A 16508-nucleotide genomic window follows, 5' to 3' on the forward strand; every position below is an offset into this window, starting at 1 on the left:
TATAACTTGACATTTTAATAAGGAGGCTGCAAGGTCCAAATTATGTTTAAAAGAATCATTTTCATATATCAATGTTTCAAACCTACTGAAATCTGTAAGTAAAAACGTATTTTTCCTTTGTGTATACAAAGCTTTCCTTTTGTAAATAATCGTAGTTATAATTCCTTTAGATTAAGAATCAAAAGCAGTTGCAGGTGTATTTGACTGAAATATTAGTTTTATCATAAAATACTGAAGACGGTAATGTGATGTTGCTGCAAGCTCCAAAAACGTTTAGCGGATTCTGTGTTGTTTGTTAAAGGCCTTATCCTGCCAGTTATATTGTAAAACCAACTGTCGACCTATCAAATGAACATCTGGACGGAGTATTAGAAGGTTTCAATAGGAATTTTGTGGGTTTCGTGAAAGGACGGTGTCGGTATTTTCGGGGCTTTTACTTTAAAGCGAAGGCGGAAGTAGACAGGAGTGAATCATCTGTATTTGTGAAGAAAGAAACAAGTCCACGCGCCACACCCACCGAGCTGATCCCTACATGTCGGAGCAGGGCCTCGATTAACGGTTGCATGTCAAACAACTCTTTTATATAAACCATCTCACTTTTCAAACCAGATGGGAAAGTTCCTGAAGCCAAAATGTAAACTAATGTTTGCGATCGGTTTAGTGATTTTCATTCAGGCTCCCGACGCGCCAGCCAATGGGGCCTTTTCCAGCACTGTTAACAGTGAACGACAAACGTGGGGATTTGTCCAACTAAAAGTATTTAAACGTGACGACTCTTTATTAATCTCTTAAAGTGTGAGATTTTACATTATTGTTATCTTTGGTGTTGTAAATTTGGGAACATGCTTCACTCTGTTTGACAAAATGACTTCTGGTAAGTTACATGAATTGCGCCGTGGACATGTGCGATAACGTCACGTAATCTAACGTTAATATTATATGTGTTCGTTACTGGGGCTCAGTGCTGCGGAGTGAGAAGGACAGTAGCGTAAATTACTGCATATTGGTTTTAGCTTTCCACCTTTTTATTAAGCAACATAGTCAATATACAAACAAATAAAATAAAATTGTTAGGACAAGTAACGGTACAAAAATAAAGTACTAAATAGTAAAATAATGCTTAAGGGACAACTTCATGGGTTTTCAGCTTGATTCCTGTAGGTCTAATTTGGGGAAAACACATTTGGTCTTAAACTTCACTTTTTCCATTTGTTAACACGCATATGTCTGATTCTAGCTGACAGACACCTCCAGATGACGTAATCTGGAGAATCTGACAGTTCAGATGACTCTAGTTGACTCTAGTCTCTCTGTGGAAGTTGGTCTGGGTAGCTGCCCCCCCCCCCGCACACACACACACACACACACAAACACAAACACAGAAACACATTTAAATATAATAATCCAGAGGACTTTGCAGATATTTTAATCATAAACAAAAAACGTGCAAAATGTAATTTAATCTTGCAAATGCTTTTTTTCTAACTTTCTAAAACTGTAAACATGCATCATGTTATAAATTATACTGTAAATTTACTATCAAACAGAAATGGGTCAATACTTTGCAGCATTTTACTGTGTCATGTGTTTATTTATTTATGTGTTTATGTTTATTTATTATTTTCTAATAAAGTAATACGATTTTAAATGATTCTAAAGTGAATGTTTATACATATTAACCACGCAGATTCACTCCTCTGTCCCTGTTGGTCTCCACAGAGGTCTGCCCATTTTGTGGGAAAACTTACAAAAGGCTGAAGAGTCACCTGCCATATTGCAAGGCAGCAGCAAGCTCCAAGACTGCTCCAACCCAACGTGATGCAACAGCAAAAGAGACTTCATCCTCTCAGCTGGCTACAGCATTGTCGCAGACGACACCAAAAGGAAAGAAGTCTATCCAGACACCATCAGTGTCAAATAATCTGCAAACGAAGAAGAGTAAAACGGTGTGTGTGATGATTTCTGAACCATCATCATTACCAACATCAGCTACGTCTCCCAAGAGCGTTAATACTGCCTCTTTGTCACCGTCTCTCCGTTCTGCTTCACTTCCACCACCGGCTAACAAGAAAAGACAGAAGCTGGTTGATCAAATTAAGATGGCCAACATGCTCTCTGCCTCTGCCACTGTCTCCCTCATCTCCTCTTCCCCTCCCATTATGTCTGAGCCTAAAAATAAGAGTCTCCATGCATTGAAAGAAGCGGCAAAGCCCAAACACATTTCTAAAGGGTCACTGGAAGGAACCAGATCTGCGCCAGAAGGCCTGCTTTCTCATCTGAGCGCCAGTACCACAGCACAGACCAAAATTAATTCAGACATAAACTCTGTAAGAGATGTCGGTCTATTAACAAACACCAAACCCAGAGAGGTCCCTAAAAATAAGAGGCCAAAGACTAAGAAGTCTACAGAATCTTCCTCTACAACCAAAACTGCACCTGACTCTCTGGATGTTAATATAAATGAAACCAGCACAAAACCCCATGCAGGAGACCTCATGGTGGATAACGAAGCTGTTATTTACAATGTACCTGAGAGTAAGACGTTCTTGAAATCAAGAAGTAGTCATCAAGCTGGGATCACCCTCCAGGATGTTAAAGCCACATTACGCCGAGCTAAAGCCAAGAGTCAGTCCAGCAGGATGAGCATCCTGAGCCAGCTTGAAACTGTAGATGAGGTAAGCAGCCTCAGTCCAGTAATAGTTCCAGCAGAGAGGCAAAGAGATGGCTGTGTAGGAACAACTAACGCGCTGTCAGACGTGCTGCTCAGCTCCAGTTCTCAACATGTAGAGCTACTGTCAAATAAGAACAGAAGTTGGAAGTCTGACCACGGATCTTCAGTCCCTCTGCCAGACCTTCAGCCCAAGCGAACCTCTCCTACAGCTCCTCTCCTCTCTGACCGTTTGTCATCACAGGTGAGCCACACTGCGGCTTGTTCACATAGGGTCAGCACCAATGATGGGTTAAAGCCGGGCCATCACATGACAGCACTGCTCTCGCTGTCACCCCTTTGGTTTTCCAGCCCCCACCCTTTCCTGCTCCCACCACCTGTGACAGGGGGCACGTCAAGAGCTGATGAAGGATCGTCAGCAGAGAAGTCGCAGCTCGATGTAGTGAAACACAACCCTGCTCACAGTCAAACGGGAGGTTAGTGTTATAAAAATAGATTGCTGGGTATGTATCTCAGTCCAGCCTCAGTCCCAGGTACTCAAAGGTCATTTTGAATGTCTGGTCAGGTTTGCAATCTTGCATAGAGCTGCAACTGTTTGTCAGTTAATCAATTAGTCAATTGACTGAAAACTAATCAGCATGTGTTTTCAACCAAAGGTGCCAAACGTTTGATTATTTCAGTTTCACAAATGAGAAGAGCTCCAGTTTTTACTTATTTAAAGTCAACTTGAGCTCCACAAAAGTGTGTGGGACAACTTTTCTGATTCTCAGGTTTTATGGACCAAACAATCAAAGTGATTAATTACTAATGAAAGTAATAATTGCAATAAGCTGCAGCCCTGATGTTTTGTATGTACGCATTTATTTAATTAAGGCAACACTGCTGTTGATCCTGGACAAGCTTTAAATGTTTTACTAACTTCTGCATCTTTAGTTACATTTTAAAAACGCATTCGTTTCGATTTCAGTATCAAGACACAGGGATCAGCTCAACACTAGTGTTGACGTTGTTTTATTTATCGCTCAGATTTTATTACGTCTTTATCTGTGTCAGTTTACTGGTTCTTGGTTGGTAACCTGAATTGCAGGTGCTCTGACTAAGCAGCGACTTGGACAGGTGAGACTGAGGGAGTTACCTGAGTGGCTGGCCTGCAAATCTCCCAGAAATCCAAGAGATGTAGTGGAAATGGTGCAAAGAGGTAAATGGCATAAACAGCTCACAGATCAGAGCCGTAGGCCCCCTGTTTGCTCATTTCTGTGTGACTCTGTGCTCCAGCAGTCGGTTAGCTTAGCTTAGCACAAAGCCTGGAAACAGCCGGGCTGGCTTGACTAAAGCTCCCTAAGTAACACATCTGGTGTGTTTAAAACATACAAAGTTTAAAATCAGGGAGTGGTGTTGGGGATGACTTTAGTCAGAGTTTATCCCCCCAGCCAAACATAGTCTTGCATGTAACATAAACCATAACCATAAAACAGTAAACATCATCAAACAAGATATAGTATGTTAATGATTAAGCTTCAAAAGTGGAGGTAGATGGATTTAGTTATATTTGGACAGAGCAAGGTTCCCTGTTTTCAGCCTTTATGCTAAGCTGGTGTTCACTTTACAGTACAGATGTGGATGGAGGGAAAAAAAATGTTGTTTTTTTTAAATAATTTGTACTTAAATAACCTGAAACTGAAAAAAATAATGAAGAAGAAAATCAAAAGTGGACTGGCTTTAATTTAAAAGAATAAACAAACGAATTTCATTATTTTAAACTGCTGTAATTAACAACAGGCTTTAAATGTTGTAATTGTACATATTGCAAAAGCAGGAGCTACAATAGTCTGTTGTGCTAATATGTTTCCTCTCCTCCTGTGCTTAACTTAGGTTGGCAGTGGTATCACAGGAGATATATTGATGTGAAGAAAGGGGGTGTAGGGGGACTGGGCATGCTGTTGGCGGGATACTGTGTGCTCAGCTACATCTGGAGTTACCCTCGTATAAGTAAGTGTGTGAATCACTTTCCGCATGGCTTCATGTGAAGTACTGCTTAGATTTAGAGATAACGGGGAATGTTTCTGTTTCTTTTTCCAGAACATGAGCGCTGGAGGAAGTACCACTGAGGTCAGGAGGTGTTTGGACGCCATAAGTAAACAGCAGCTTTGGCAGAAAGAGGTTCCTTTTTTTTTTTTTTTTTTTCCAATTTACAAGCCATGAGGTGTTAGTTGGCAGATTTAGTTACTATTTTACAGAGCCGGGCTTTGTGTATAGTATTGTTTTTCTCATGTATCGCTTTCCCAGAAAACAGATTTGTTGAACTTTTATCAACTGGAAGAAGTGAGAGATTCTGATACTAGTAGTTTCAGTCTTATTTAACTGCAACACAACTGCTGTTTTATATAAATTAAGATATTTAAGAATTATTTCACATATTTCTTTCTCTGTATTTATCTTATTTTGTTTGCTGTGCATTTAATGCTAGTTTAGAAAAGGGAAGCACAGCTTGTGATTGGGATTTTTTTTGTGAGCAGAACCTATTCTGGTCTCAGTTTCAGAATAAAAATGGTTTCAGTTCACAATGAGAGAAATCATTTGGACATCTGTGGCCATGCGGCCCGTTGTGTGTCCATGGAGCTCCACTAGGTGTCATTGTTGGGTTGTGGTACCAAAGCTTTAAGGGCTGGGCAGTAAAATATTTGCTATGCAGAGTTTGCTTAGGTCTTTTGTGCAGAGGCACTGGTGCTGGGGTCCATTGGAGGATTAAAGGGAACCAACAGATTTTGAGCTTGATAAAATATTACTCTGGCAGGCTACATGCAGAGAGACATGAAATGTAAAATGCCCTGACACCGTATCTATGAAACGATCCCATCGGTGTAGCAGAGTAACAAATCTGTTATTCTTGTGCAAAATGCCCCTGTCACATGATGGGATTATGCATGCTTAGTCTGCTAGTGCCAGTATGTGAACAATCACAGAATAGTAATGGAGGGACGGTGTACAGGAGGTTCGCAGCCGTACTGGACCAGTTTGTTATTGTATTCAAAATGAATTTATTGTTGACTGTCATTGCTGCTGTAGTGAACACACAAATGAAGAAATGACAATATTTTTGTACTCATTTTTCCTGATGCCGCCTCTTGGCTAACACAATAAAAAATATTTTGTGTGTGTGGGTTTTTTTTTTCTTTCCCCATTTCTTTTTTTTTTCCCCTCCATACAAAAATTATAAATATTTTGTGTTCCACTTTTCATTTTTATACAAAACAACAAACTCTACAAATCAAGTGCGACAAAACTGCAGTGAAAATGAAGGCAGAACAAAAAAAAAACTGTACTGAAAATCAGGGGAGAAAAAAGCACAGTAAGTTCCAATCAGGCTCTCAGATACTGATCGGCAGCCAGATAACACAATGTTTTACCCCGGCTCCTAACTGCAGGTCTAAAACTAAAACTATCTTGTGAATATAAGTGCACAGAACCTTTCAGCATCCTAGTGAAGGAGTAATTTACTAACTTTACCTGACCTCACGTGTTATTAGACATTAGCTTTCAAAGCAGAGCCTAGTGTTTTGCAGCGTAGATCAAAGAGGTCTAGAAAAATAGGAACTACAGGCAGGTTGCAATGGCCACTGGCACTCGAACACAAAAATCAACAAATGTGTTCTCTATCATCCCAAGTAAGAAGGCCTTCAGTCTGCTGCTATAGCCTTTTGGCAAGCATAACTCACAAACATATAAGAGAAAGGTGATACTATCCAGAATCAACCCCAAGTGCATTTATTATGTTTAACCAAAGCGTTGGTCCTCTGTTGGGTTTGGAATAAATCGCCCTCCCTTGCTTACACCTCAGTGCAGTTTTTCTGAAAATGTCTTTCCATACAAAACAAACAGAAATATTGGCCAATATTTGGGATTAACGCCTCATCATTAAATATAACAGTAAACCATGTTTTGGCTCTAATACTAAATGGAAAAATTACTGAAATAAAACCAGAACACAAATAAAATCAAAACACGTTTTAGTTTCTTTTAAAACCGCCACAGAGCTGTTGTCGCCAGCACAAAGAAATAAAGATTTGAGGTTGATTCTGGAGTAGACGGCACTACCTCCTAGTAATTTTGGTTGTGCTGCTGTGAGGGAAAACAGATGTAATGCTTAAAAAGAAACAGACCGTTAAGTGAGAAAAACATCCTTGGGGTGTGAATTGAAGAGTATGGCAATTAAACAACCAAACTACATTAAAACGTAGTTATAGAGCATAGTGTGTACGTACACAGATTAACACACACCTTGATAAGAGAGATATGATCAACATATGATTATATGCAGAAGGCAGACAAACATACAATCAATGACCCTCTGAGGTCATAAATGATGGTATCATCATTTTCACAAAGCCGGGGAACACGTCACAATGAGCAAAACAGTCAAATCTTTTTCTTAAATGTCATTTCTAAAAATGATGAAATAAAAATCTAAATAAACAAGATAAACATATTGTAACATATCTTCCCCAATCTGAGGACTTTGCTCCCCGGACACACCGACATGATAAAAAGTGGTTGAGATCGAGATTTGTCCTGTGTCCGTGTCGGGGCTTGCATACCTTTAAGGTACAAAAGAAATTGCCAAAGAAAATGTGACTTAAGTACAAGGGAAAAAAAGCATTGTTGAGTACAGTAACAACACTATATGTGTCTATGTGACTAGTTTGACTGGTTTCTAGTGTGAATAAGAGGTTGTCTTTGTTGCAGGCAGCTGAAAGCAAGTGATTATATTTTGGTTCTGTCCCAAATGTTCACATTCCATTTATCCTAGCCTACATGGTACAACCACGAGAGCCACATTTTCATATAGTTCCTGAAATAAGCAAGAGGATGTTTAGTGCAATTTGTCTGTGACTGTCTCTCCTCACCCATAATCTACACGTAGCACTAAAGCAGATGAGTGTGCACTGTGCATGTTTGTAATTCAGTAGGAAGGTAAGCGAATACAGCTTCTTCTTGTAAACACCTCAAAATAAAAACCTAGATTAGGCACAGAGTTGTCAGTTTTCCCTCCTCCTCATCCCTGTCTTTCAGCATAGGTAGTGGGGGTATTAAACTGGCACAAAATATTAATGGTGTGTGAAGAGAGGAACACTCTAATATTCAAGTTACCGAAGTCTCTATCCTTATAAAGTAATGCTAATATATAAAAAAAAAAAAAAAATCGTTTTCCATCTGTTATTCCATTGCACATATTCCCAGATCTTTATAGGTCTTCATAAGTGCCGAGGTTCACCCCTGTGGAGTCACTGACCCCTACGCCACGCCTCAAAAAACCCCAAAATAAGCAAAAAGAAGTTTAACACATGCTACATAGCAGGAGATAGTATCACAAATTTTACACCTGAAAGAGTTATTCTCTCTTCACAGAGGCTTTTTGGGGTATGGAACAAATATTAGGGAGAGGAGAGGAGAATGTGACCGAAAACATATACAGGGGATGATCAACCATTAGTCTTAACATTCCAAGATGCTGTTGACTGCCGCCTCTAGGGCAGTGTCTGTGTCAGAGTGAGGGGGCGAAGTGAGCTGAGGGGGGCACTGGCGCTGGATTCTGTAGGAGGATGCGTGATGAGACACCTGGTAGTGCGTCTGTCCTCCTGACGTTGCTGCAAAAGGTGAAGTGTTACCTTGTGGACAAGTGTTGGCGTCGGTCTGGCTGTTGTTGCTGGCGCTGCCGGGCCCATAGCGTTGCTGGGATCTCTTCAGTTCCAGGATGCTTTTGTTTTCTAAGTTCGGTGGTTGAAGTCTGTCTGCTACACCTGGTCCCACAGCCCCACCCCCTCCCGGGTCTTCATATCCAGGTTTGGAGTCTGTTCTGTAAGGTGGCTCAGTAGAGCCTGTGTGTGACGGATTCCCGCTACAGTTTGACTGAGAGGGTAAGGGTTCCTTGAAAAGTTTGGATTTCATCCCACAACAGAAGTCCTCCAAGTAGCTATCTATAAAACAGACAGGAGAGGAATGTTGCTATTTTGGTGGGAATCTTATTTGCTACAGCTGACTTTACTCTTCCTCTTTGTTTACCTGGATCCACTAGTACCGTGCGTTTGTCTTGCGTCAAGTTGCTGCGTTCCTCTTGGTTGAAGGTCCTGTCAATCATCACCATTTCTGATGATGGACTGGAGCGCTGCAGGGGACACATTTGTTAGCCTTGTGACATAATAGGAACCATATGCACTATATCTGTGCAACCGTTAGCTCACATATGTGCCTACCTCCGCTTCCACCATCAGCAGTCGTCTATATTTATTTACCATGGCCTGGGTCTTCTTCAGCACCTGAGTTGCAACTATCTCAAACTCTTCATCCACTGCAAATAAAAGATGCTATTTGAATAAAAGTAATTTCATTATGAAAACACAAATTTTCTTTCACAAATGCAAAGAAACATTTAACACTTGAGAGCTAGTTTTCCCCAATTTCTTTCAGACTATAGGTAAAGTTAATATACTGAAGGCTGTACCAAGTAAAAACTCATCCTGGCTGGGTGGAGCCCCCTGATACACGTGATAAGGGAGAAGTCTTTGCAGGGCATCATCAATTGAAGCGAATTGATGTCTATCTGGGGTCTGCACTCCAGCATGATCCTTCCTCAACTGATGTGAAATCCTATTGAGGTGACAGGAAAAAAAAAGACAAGTTCCTCAAATGGCTGAAAGACAACATATACAAAGAAAAATGTCTTCTTGACAAATGAAAAAAAAATCTAAACACACTGAAAACTCACATTTCTCCTCTTGTAAGTGGCTGAGGTGCAGGCCTCTTCTGTGCACTGACCTAAAGAAGGAAATATGAATAACCAAGTTGTCCTAATATCATGAATCGCACCATAAACACATACATGCAAATGCGCAAAGCAAACGTGGCTCACAATGAGTAAAATACCTGAGAGTTTGGCGTGGATTCATTTGTCATGGTTTTCATAACTAGAAGAGATCATTCAAACAACTTCCTTAGGTCAAAGTGAAGCACACAGCCTTTAAACAGAAGATATACAGACACATAAATTAATGCAACACTGGCTTCTCTTACCATGGATGCTGCTGAGCTGTGCCTGATTGAGGGCAGGTGATGAATTCTGAAAAAGTCAGTCAGTCAGAAGAGTTTACAAAAAACCAGAAAGAGATGTACAACAACTCTGCAAATCAATAAAATAACACCGCAAACGTCCAATAATACCTGTCTGTAGTCTTGTTCCTGTGTCCCTGTTCCAGGTAAAGGGGACAGAGAGGTGCAGTTGTGGGTTTGCGTCACTAAAAGGCGCTGCACAGGACTGGGCGACACTTGGCTGCTGAGCCCTGCTGTCGCTGGGCCGACCAAAGTCAGACGACCAGGAGCACATGATGTCTGCACAGGGGCAGAACTTGCACAAGAAACTCCCGTCCATGTTTGAGTTACAGACCCTCCAACTTGATTCCCACTGACTACTCCTTGATTTAAAATTATATTACCCCCATGTGGTGTAGTGAAGTTCTGCCCCGCAACAATCTGTACAGCATTCTGACTGGTAATCAGGGCATTTGAGCCAGGATCACTGGGGCCATTGTGGATGCTGCTGGCTGGAGTAAGTGCCAAAGAGCTGGGCAGCAAGAATTGTCCAGATGGTATATTTGTCTGGGCCTTCAGGTGTTGCTGCTCAACGGGTGGCTGTACAACAATGGAGCCATTGGCTGGGTACTGTCCCCCAGGAGTAGCAGTGTTAGCATTAACTACATTAGCCGTGGTGGTAGGAGTGGGCTGAAGACCAAGGCTGTAGACAGTCTGAGCCCCACCTTGAAGTGGTTTGGGCTGTATAGGTCTGACAAAAGTCTGGGCCCCTGCTGGACCTCTCTGAATGATGATGTTTTGTAGGGGGATGTTTTTGAAAGGTAGGCCAACTTGGCCCACCTGTCCTTGCGTAGGGGAAAACACCTGCCCTCCCGTTGTGCTCCCTGGTGCAGCAACAGGTGCCGCTTGCCTCACCAAAATTTGAGGAGTTCTTTCCAAGCTGCTCAGAGTCATCACCCCACCACCCGCTCCAAATGAGCCCAACACCTGAAACTGGCCTGTGGAGAACGCAGCTGTCGCTGTGGTAACCACACCCACTCCCCCTCCATAACCCCCAGAGACCAGCTGGGAGGAGAAGGGACCTGGAGCCTGGACTAGAGTGGGAGCAGGCTGAGAATCCAGTAAAGCCTCCTGGGCCAGCGTCTGCTCTGTGATATCAGCCTCCAGGAGAGACTTCTGGAGAATGTCAAAGGGCTGGTCCTCTCCTCCGAGATCCACCCCTCCAGGGGAGTTCCCGGTCCCCAATTCATCCTCAATAAATGAAAGGCTACTAGAGAGCTGGAGGCCTGCTCCAGTTGAATCTTCACAGAAATCTTCCATTGAAGGTGAAGCATCCTTGAGGGCAATGTTGGAGACAGCCTAAATAAAGCATTTAGAGAAAATGAGGAGAAAGTGGAGAACGGATTGCATGTGAATTAACTATAAGCCCACTTTCCCAGAATCTCAGTGTCTGTTGTGATGCTTTTTATTACGTTTTTTTCAAAATACTATCCAGTAGTGTATCGCTCCTGGTTAAAAACACACACTGGTGAGCAGATCTAACCAAAGCAAACCATAACAATGCCATTTCTATTCAAATATCATTAAAAGTCTAAAAAGTTGCTCTGTGTTAAACCTCGAATGCATTTTTAGCAATTAAAGCTCTAACCACAGCCTTAATCTGCTGACATTTTTGGTTGGATCGAGGAAATCAGAGTTCAACTCACCGTGTCACTATCAAAGAAGGATCCATCGGAACCATATCCTGCATTTGTCATATCATCCTCCTCAATGCGCAGAAAAAAATGGGGTTAAATGCAAAAAACAGTCACCTCAATCTCTTTCTCTTGTCTATTAAAGTGAAATAATTGTTAAAAAAATATTACTTTAAGGATTGACTGAATACATTGTATAAGATTCACTTACAGAATTGCTGTTGCTGCCATGGAGATAATCATTCAGTGCATCCACATCTCTGAAAAAGATGAGAGAAACCTTAATAGGCCTAGAACACTTAAAACTAATATATATTTCCTTTTCACTTTTGTATACTTTTACATTAGCTTTTACAGTCCAGGGTTCTATGACTGAACGTTATTATAAATATATGAATATAAATATAAAATATAAATTAATTATACAGTAAAGAGGAACCCCTGTAATACTGGCAATAGTTTTATCAGTAAAATAATAAACTGTCAGGTGAAGGAATAGGTCAGTGCATACAGGCATAAAGTCATTGCATATCCGTAAAAGCCACATTTTCTTTTTACCCTAACATATCCAGAAGACGGCGATCGTCCTCATCATCCATGACAACTGAAATAGTGTGGAAGGAAACAGGTTACAGATCATAGCAGGTGAGGAGATGGCAGAAGTCTGAACTTAAAAATTGAATATATCAAGTATAAAAACTACAAGGATCGATCACTAACAGCTTAACTGCAGTAAGTCTAAGTTGATCACTTTTATCCTACAGTAGGCGACTTAGCAGGTCTATTATGTTAGTGGTAGGAACTTGTCACTCACAGATTTCCAGCAGGAAGCATGGATTCAGTCATTTAACACCCTTTCTTTCCTGTAGCAGGCTGGGCTGCAGGGTGAGAAACTGCAACTAATAGGATTACAAAATTGTACAAGTGAGGTAAAGGGCGTGGAAGTATTGTCAGATTGAAGTAGGTGTGACAGAAAAAAAAACCTAAGGTGGCTATGTGAAACTGCAGGTGGGAGGGGCAATATGCTTTTTGTGTACAAGGGCTGGATGGCCTTCATCCCCCTCCCACTGATTCTTCCCTCTGACACAAAACATTCCACTTATTTCCCTCTTCTGCTGCCCTACATTGGTTGTGTTTTGTGTCCGCACAGGAAAAATTGCCACTTGAGTGTAAATGGTCACCCTGCGTCATTTTATCTTGTTTTTTTTTTTCAGTCTTCACACTGAAATATGAGTTGGCTTTTTTTGTTGTTCCAACCAGCAAACATATTCAGCCACTTCTGTGCTACTAGTAAGAGGGGAGCAACGACAAACCACCAGTTTGATCTAGCAGAGTCATGGTGGGCAAGTGTTTGGGTTTCTACCAAATTTGGTGAATGCAGTAGATTTAGTAGAGCAGGCCCCACCCATTTAAGCAGTAGGTGCACCAGAAATTTAAAATACTGTCAGTTTCATAAATATTGGAACAATGACAAGTTTTTGGTATTTGGCTTCTGTACACCACCACACCAAATGTGAAATGAGGCACTTTAGATGGAGCAAAGCCAAGAATGTCTGCTTTAATTTAAGAGGTTGACAAACATGTGACGTTAACCATTCAGGAATTACAACACATACACACACTTTTTTTGATGGCTAATTAACAATTGAACAAATTACATAATTACAAGTATAATGGCCTTTAATACTTTTACAGTCAATAGCGTCTGGAAAACCTGGACATGACCCAATAATGGTTTTCCTCCCTCAAGATGCTTTGCCAGGCCTTTACTGCAGCTGCCTTCAGCGGCTGTGTGTTTGTGGGTCTTTCTGCCTTTGGTCTTGTCTTCAGTAAGTGAAAAGATGCTCTATTGGGCTCAGATCATGTGACTGACTTGGCCAGTGAAGAATAGCCCTTTTTTTTTTTTTTTTTTTGCCTTAAGAAACTCTTGGGTAGCTTTTGCTGTATGGATGGAGGTCCTATCGGTTTTGCAGCATTTGGCTGGATCTAAGCAGAGTACAGCCTCGTACACTTCAGAATGTATCCTGCTACTTAGATCAGCAGTCAGGTCATTAATAAAAATGCAGTTCAGTAGGCAGCCATCCATGCTCGTGCCATAACGCTGCCCCCACCAGATGCTGTGATGTTTTGAATCATGAGCTTTTCCTTTCTTTCTTTCTCCACACTTTTGTCTCCCCATCATTCTAGCACGAGCTAGTCTTTGTTGCATCAGTCCAAAGCATCTTATTCCAGAACTGGGCAGGCTTTTTTAGGTGTTTCCCGGCAGAGTCTAATCCGGCCTTTCTGATCTCGAGCATCACGTGGTTTGCGCTTTGTTGTGAACCGTCTGTGTTTACACTCATGAAGCCGTCTCTTGACTGTAGACTTGGACAACGACACGCCTACCTCCTCAAGAGTGTTCTTGATTTGGCTAGATGTTGTGGAGGGGTTCTTCTTCACCATGGACACAATTCTGCGGTCATCCACTTTAGTGGTCTTCCGTGGTCTCCCAGGCCTTTTGCTGTTGTTGAGCGTGCCAGTTAGTTCCTTCTTTTTAAGAATGTTCCAGACTGTTGTACTGGCCAACCCCAATGTTTTTGCTATCTCTCTGGTGGGTTTATTTTGTCTTTTCAGCCTAATGATGGCCTCCTTTACATCCATAGAAAGCTCTTTGGACCTCATGTTCAGAGTTTCAATGCGAACAGCTACCAAAAGCAAATGTAACATTCTGAACCACCTCCGGTGGTTTTATCTGCTTGATTAGTCATGGAACGAAAAGGGAACAGGCCCCACCCTGCCCTGTAACTGCTTGTCAGCCATTTGTTCCATTATTTATGAGCCATCAAAATGGGGATGGGTGGGGGGGGGGCTTACAAAATGGTTAAAACCACACTGCAAACTCTTCAAAGTCTTCACATTTTAAATTCAATGTGGAGGTGTACTGAGGCCAAGTGCCCAAAGCCCCTTATTGCTGTAGTGTTTACAAGCCTGACTGTACCTGCACTCGCATATCTAGCATTTGCAGAAAGTGGTGGGTAAATGATATGTTAAACATTGTCAAAGTCAGGGGAAGTGTGGATTTTGGGTTGCTAAATCTGTGAAACCTGCATTGCTACAAAATGGCTGTTACCATGCCATAGGCTGTCTTTACAGCTGAGCCACGCTCAGCCTCCATCTTTGGTTCAGGGAGAACAAAGAATGACAGGGTTACTGTCATAACGAAGCAGCCTGAACTTAATGCACTACGACTTTGAAACATCAACAAACCTATTCAAGGCAAACTGTGTCACACAGGGTTGTTGTTTTGTTTTGTTTTTTATACTTGTGCCATCTCCACGACAATATTTTGTCCGTAGTAAGACAGTTTACAGGCAGTAGGGGCTCCGTTGCCCTTCAAACGTGGGTAGCTTGTTACAGAAATACGAGAAAAAAAAATGCACGATCGGTCGTTATTAAAATGGCAACGTTTTCATTAAACTAAAACCCCCAGATGTCACAGTTGTAGCCTTAAAGTCAAGTAAATGTTACTGCAACCCAAATCTAAATCCGCACGAGTAATCAAGTCACAACACACTCGCCGGAATGTAGCTTTCTATGTGGGCTTCTTGTATGAACTGTAACGTTAATGGAAGTGCAAATCTGCTGACAAAACGAGCTTTGATGGAGGCTCGGAGGCACTGGAGCCGAAGTTCCTTATAAAGCTCGATCAAAGCTGTCGACATAGAATAAAATCTCTTTTGAAAGGTGTTTTCTTTTTTTTACAATTTCGAGCTGCTACTCGAGTCTCGGAGAGCCGACCTAGCATACACGTTTCGACGGAAACGAAGCTAGCGATAGTCGCTGCTGTTAGTCCTGCCATCGCAGCTGGGCGCTGTGGCCGTTGGTCCAGCTAACGTAACGTTACAGCTCGCAAGTTTTATATCCTAAAAATAGACCGAACTGACAGAATGATAATCGCATTGAAGCAGCGGGGGGAAGAAAAAAAAACACGCCCGTATGTCCAGCCTGTAACTGCTCGCCGCTGACGTGCTCGTCCTTTTCTCTGCTGGGGAGGCTTTCATTTGTCCTCTCGCTATGTGCCAGCACGAGAAAAAAAAACAAAAACGTCACGTTTGTCTTCGATGTACCCAAAACCGACGCGTCTCGAACGGGGCACCCAGAGTCCGACTGGGTTCTGGTTGGGCAGCTCCCAGACATTTTGACGGCAAACCGCTGGCCTGCTCTGCTTCGGCTAGCCGCTGTGTCGACGGAGCGTATTCTGAAAACGTCGGCTACAATTCGTCGAAAATGCAAACGGACGAAACTGCGTCGCATATGTATCCCGATTAGCATAACATAAAGACGACTCAAAGAGGCAAACCCTTTACTCCTGTCTCACTCCTCTTGAAACCCAATATCTCCATTTGGCAACTTTTAATTTGCTCCCCCCTCCTTCTCCTCCTCCTCCTTCTTCTCCCTCTCCCACTCATATATTTTTCTCAGTGTCCCTGCTCTGTCTCGGATAGATTTTTCTCTCCGCTCGAAACTCTCTTCCCTCCCTGAAGGAAGGGAGGAAGGAGGTTGTGTGTGTTTTTTCCTTGAAATTTTTATCACAAAATTATAATACACTCAAAGGGAAACTCACCGTCATGAAAAAGCAGTGCCTTGTCAACGGGGTTTCCTCGCCATCACCGCACGGGTTGTCGGGGTAGTGCACAGCACAACCCAAATCATTAGTCCACAACGGCAGCGTGCGACTCTGCAAATTTGAATAAGGAATAAACCTGAAAAACAAAAATTTAAAAACACACACAAAAGTACCTGGGCGATTTTACATTGTTATAAATTATTATGTCATATTTCCATTGCCCTCATCATTAGCAGATAAATGTTAATAGCCTTAATCTTTACCAACAGTAGAGGGCGGGCCTCTGGTGTTTATGCCACACCTTGACATTGCTCAGGTATGACTACCTAGTTACCGACTAGTCCATACATTTCTCACACACATACACACATATATATATATATATATATATATACATAATATATTTAGATATAGCATTTATGAAAAGTAAATATATTTATTTATTTTTTATTTATTT

The 16508-nt window shown here is 41.8% G+C and overlaps 2 protein-coding genes across 4 annotated transcripts; one reads left to right on the plus strand and one right to left on the minus strand.

The window, feature by feature from the left end:
• Positions 1–462: 462 nt before the first annotated feature.
• On the plus strand, positions 463–5927 carry si:dkey-21c1.4 (mitochondrial nucleoid-associated protein 1). Its single transcript, XM_067487738.1, has 5 exons — positions 463–874; positions 1720–3144; positions 3756–3866; positions 4541–4657; positions 4748–5927. Exons 1-5 carry the CDS (start codon positions 865–867, stop codon positions 4774–4776), a joined length of 1692 nt encoding a protein of 563 aa, XP_067343839.1. The 5' UTR covers positions 463–864; the 3' UTR covers positions 4777–5927.
• Positions 5683–16264, minus strand: bicral (BICRA like chromatin remodeling complex associated protein). Of its 3 annotated transcripts, none has more exons than XM_067487735.1 (13): positions 16049–16264; positions 12260–12344; positions 12004–12049; positions 11657–11705; positions 11458–11517; positions 9884–11110; positions 9737–9782; positions 9590–9630; positions 9432–9481; positions 9168–9313; positions 8920–9014; positions 8729–8831; positions 5683–8643 (listed from the first exon to the last, which is right to left on the minus strand). In XM_067487735.1, exons 3-13 carry the CDS (start codon positions 12042–12044, stop codon positions 8162–8164), a joined length of 2340 nt encoding a protein of 779 aa, XP_067343836.1. In that variant the 5' UTR covers positions 12045–12049; positions 12260–12344; positions 16049–16264; the 3' UTR covers positions 5683–8161. The 3 variants fall into 3 exon arrangements, with proteins under 3 accessions (XP_067343836.1, XP_067343837.1, XP_067343838.1); XM_067487736.1 differs by lacking the exon at positions 16049–16264 and adding an exon at positions 14692–16031; XM_067487737.1 differs by lacking the exon at positions 16049–16264 and having other exon boundaries at positions 11458–11514; positions 12260–16031.
• Positions 16265–16508: the final 244 nt, after the last annotated feature.

This window comes from Channa argus, chromosome 20 (assembly GCF_033026475.1).
Source record: "Channa argus isolate prfri chromosome 20, Channa argus male v1.0, whole genome shotgun sequence".
In the NCBI taxonomy this organism is placed as follows: domain Eukaryota; kingdom Metazoa; phylum Chordata; class Actinopteri; order Anabantiformes; family Channidae; genus Channa; species Channa argus.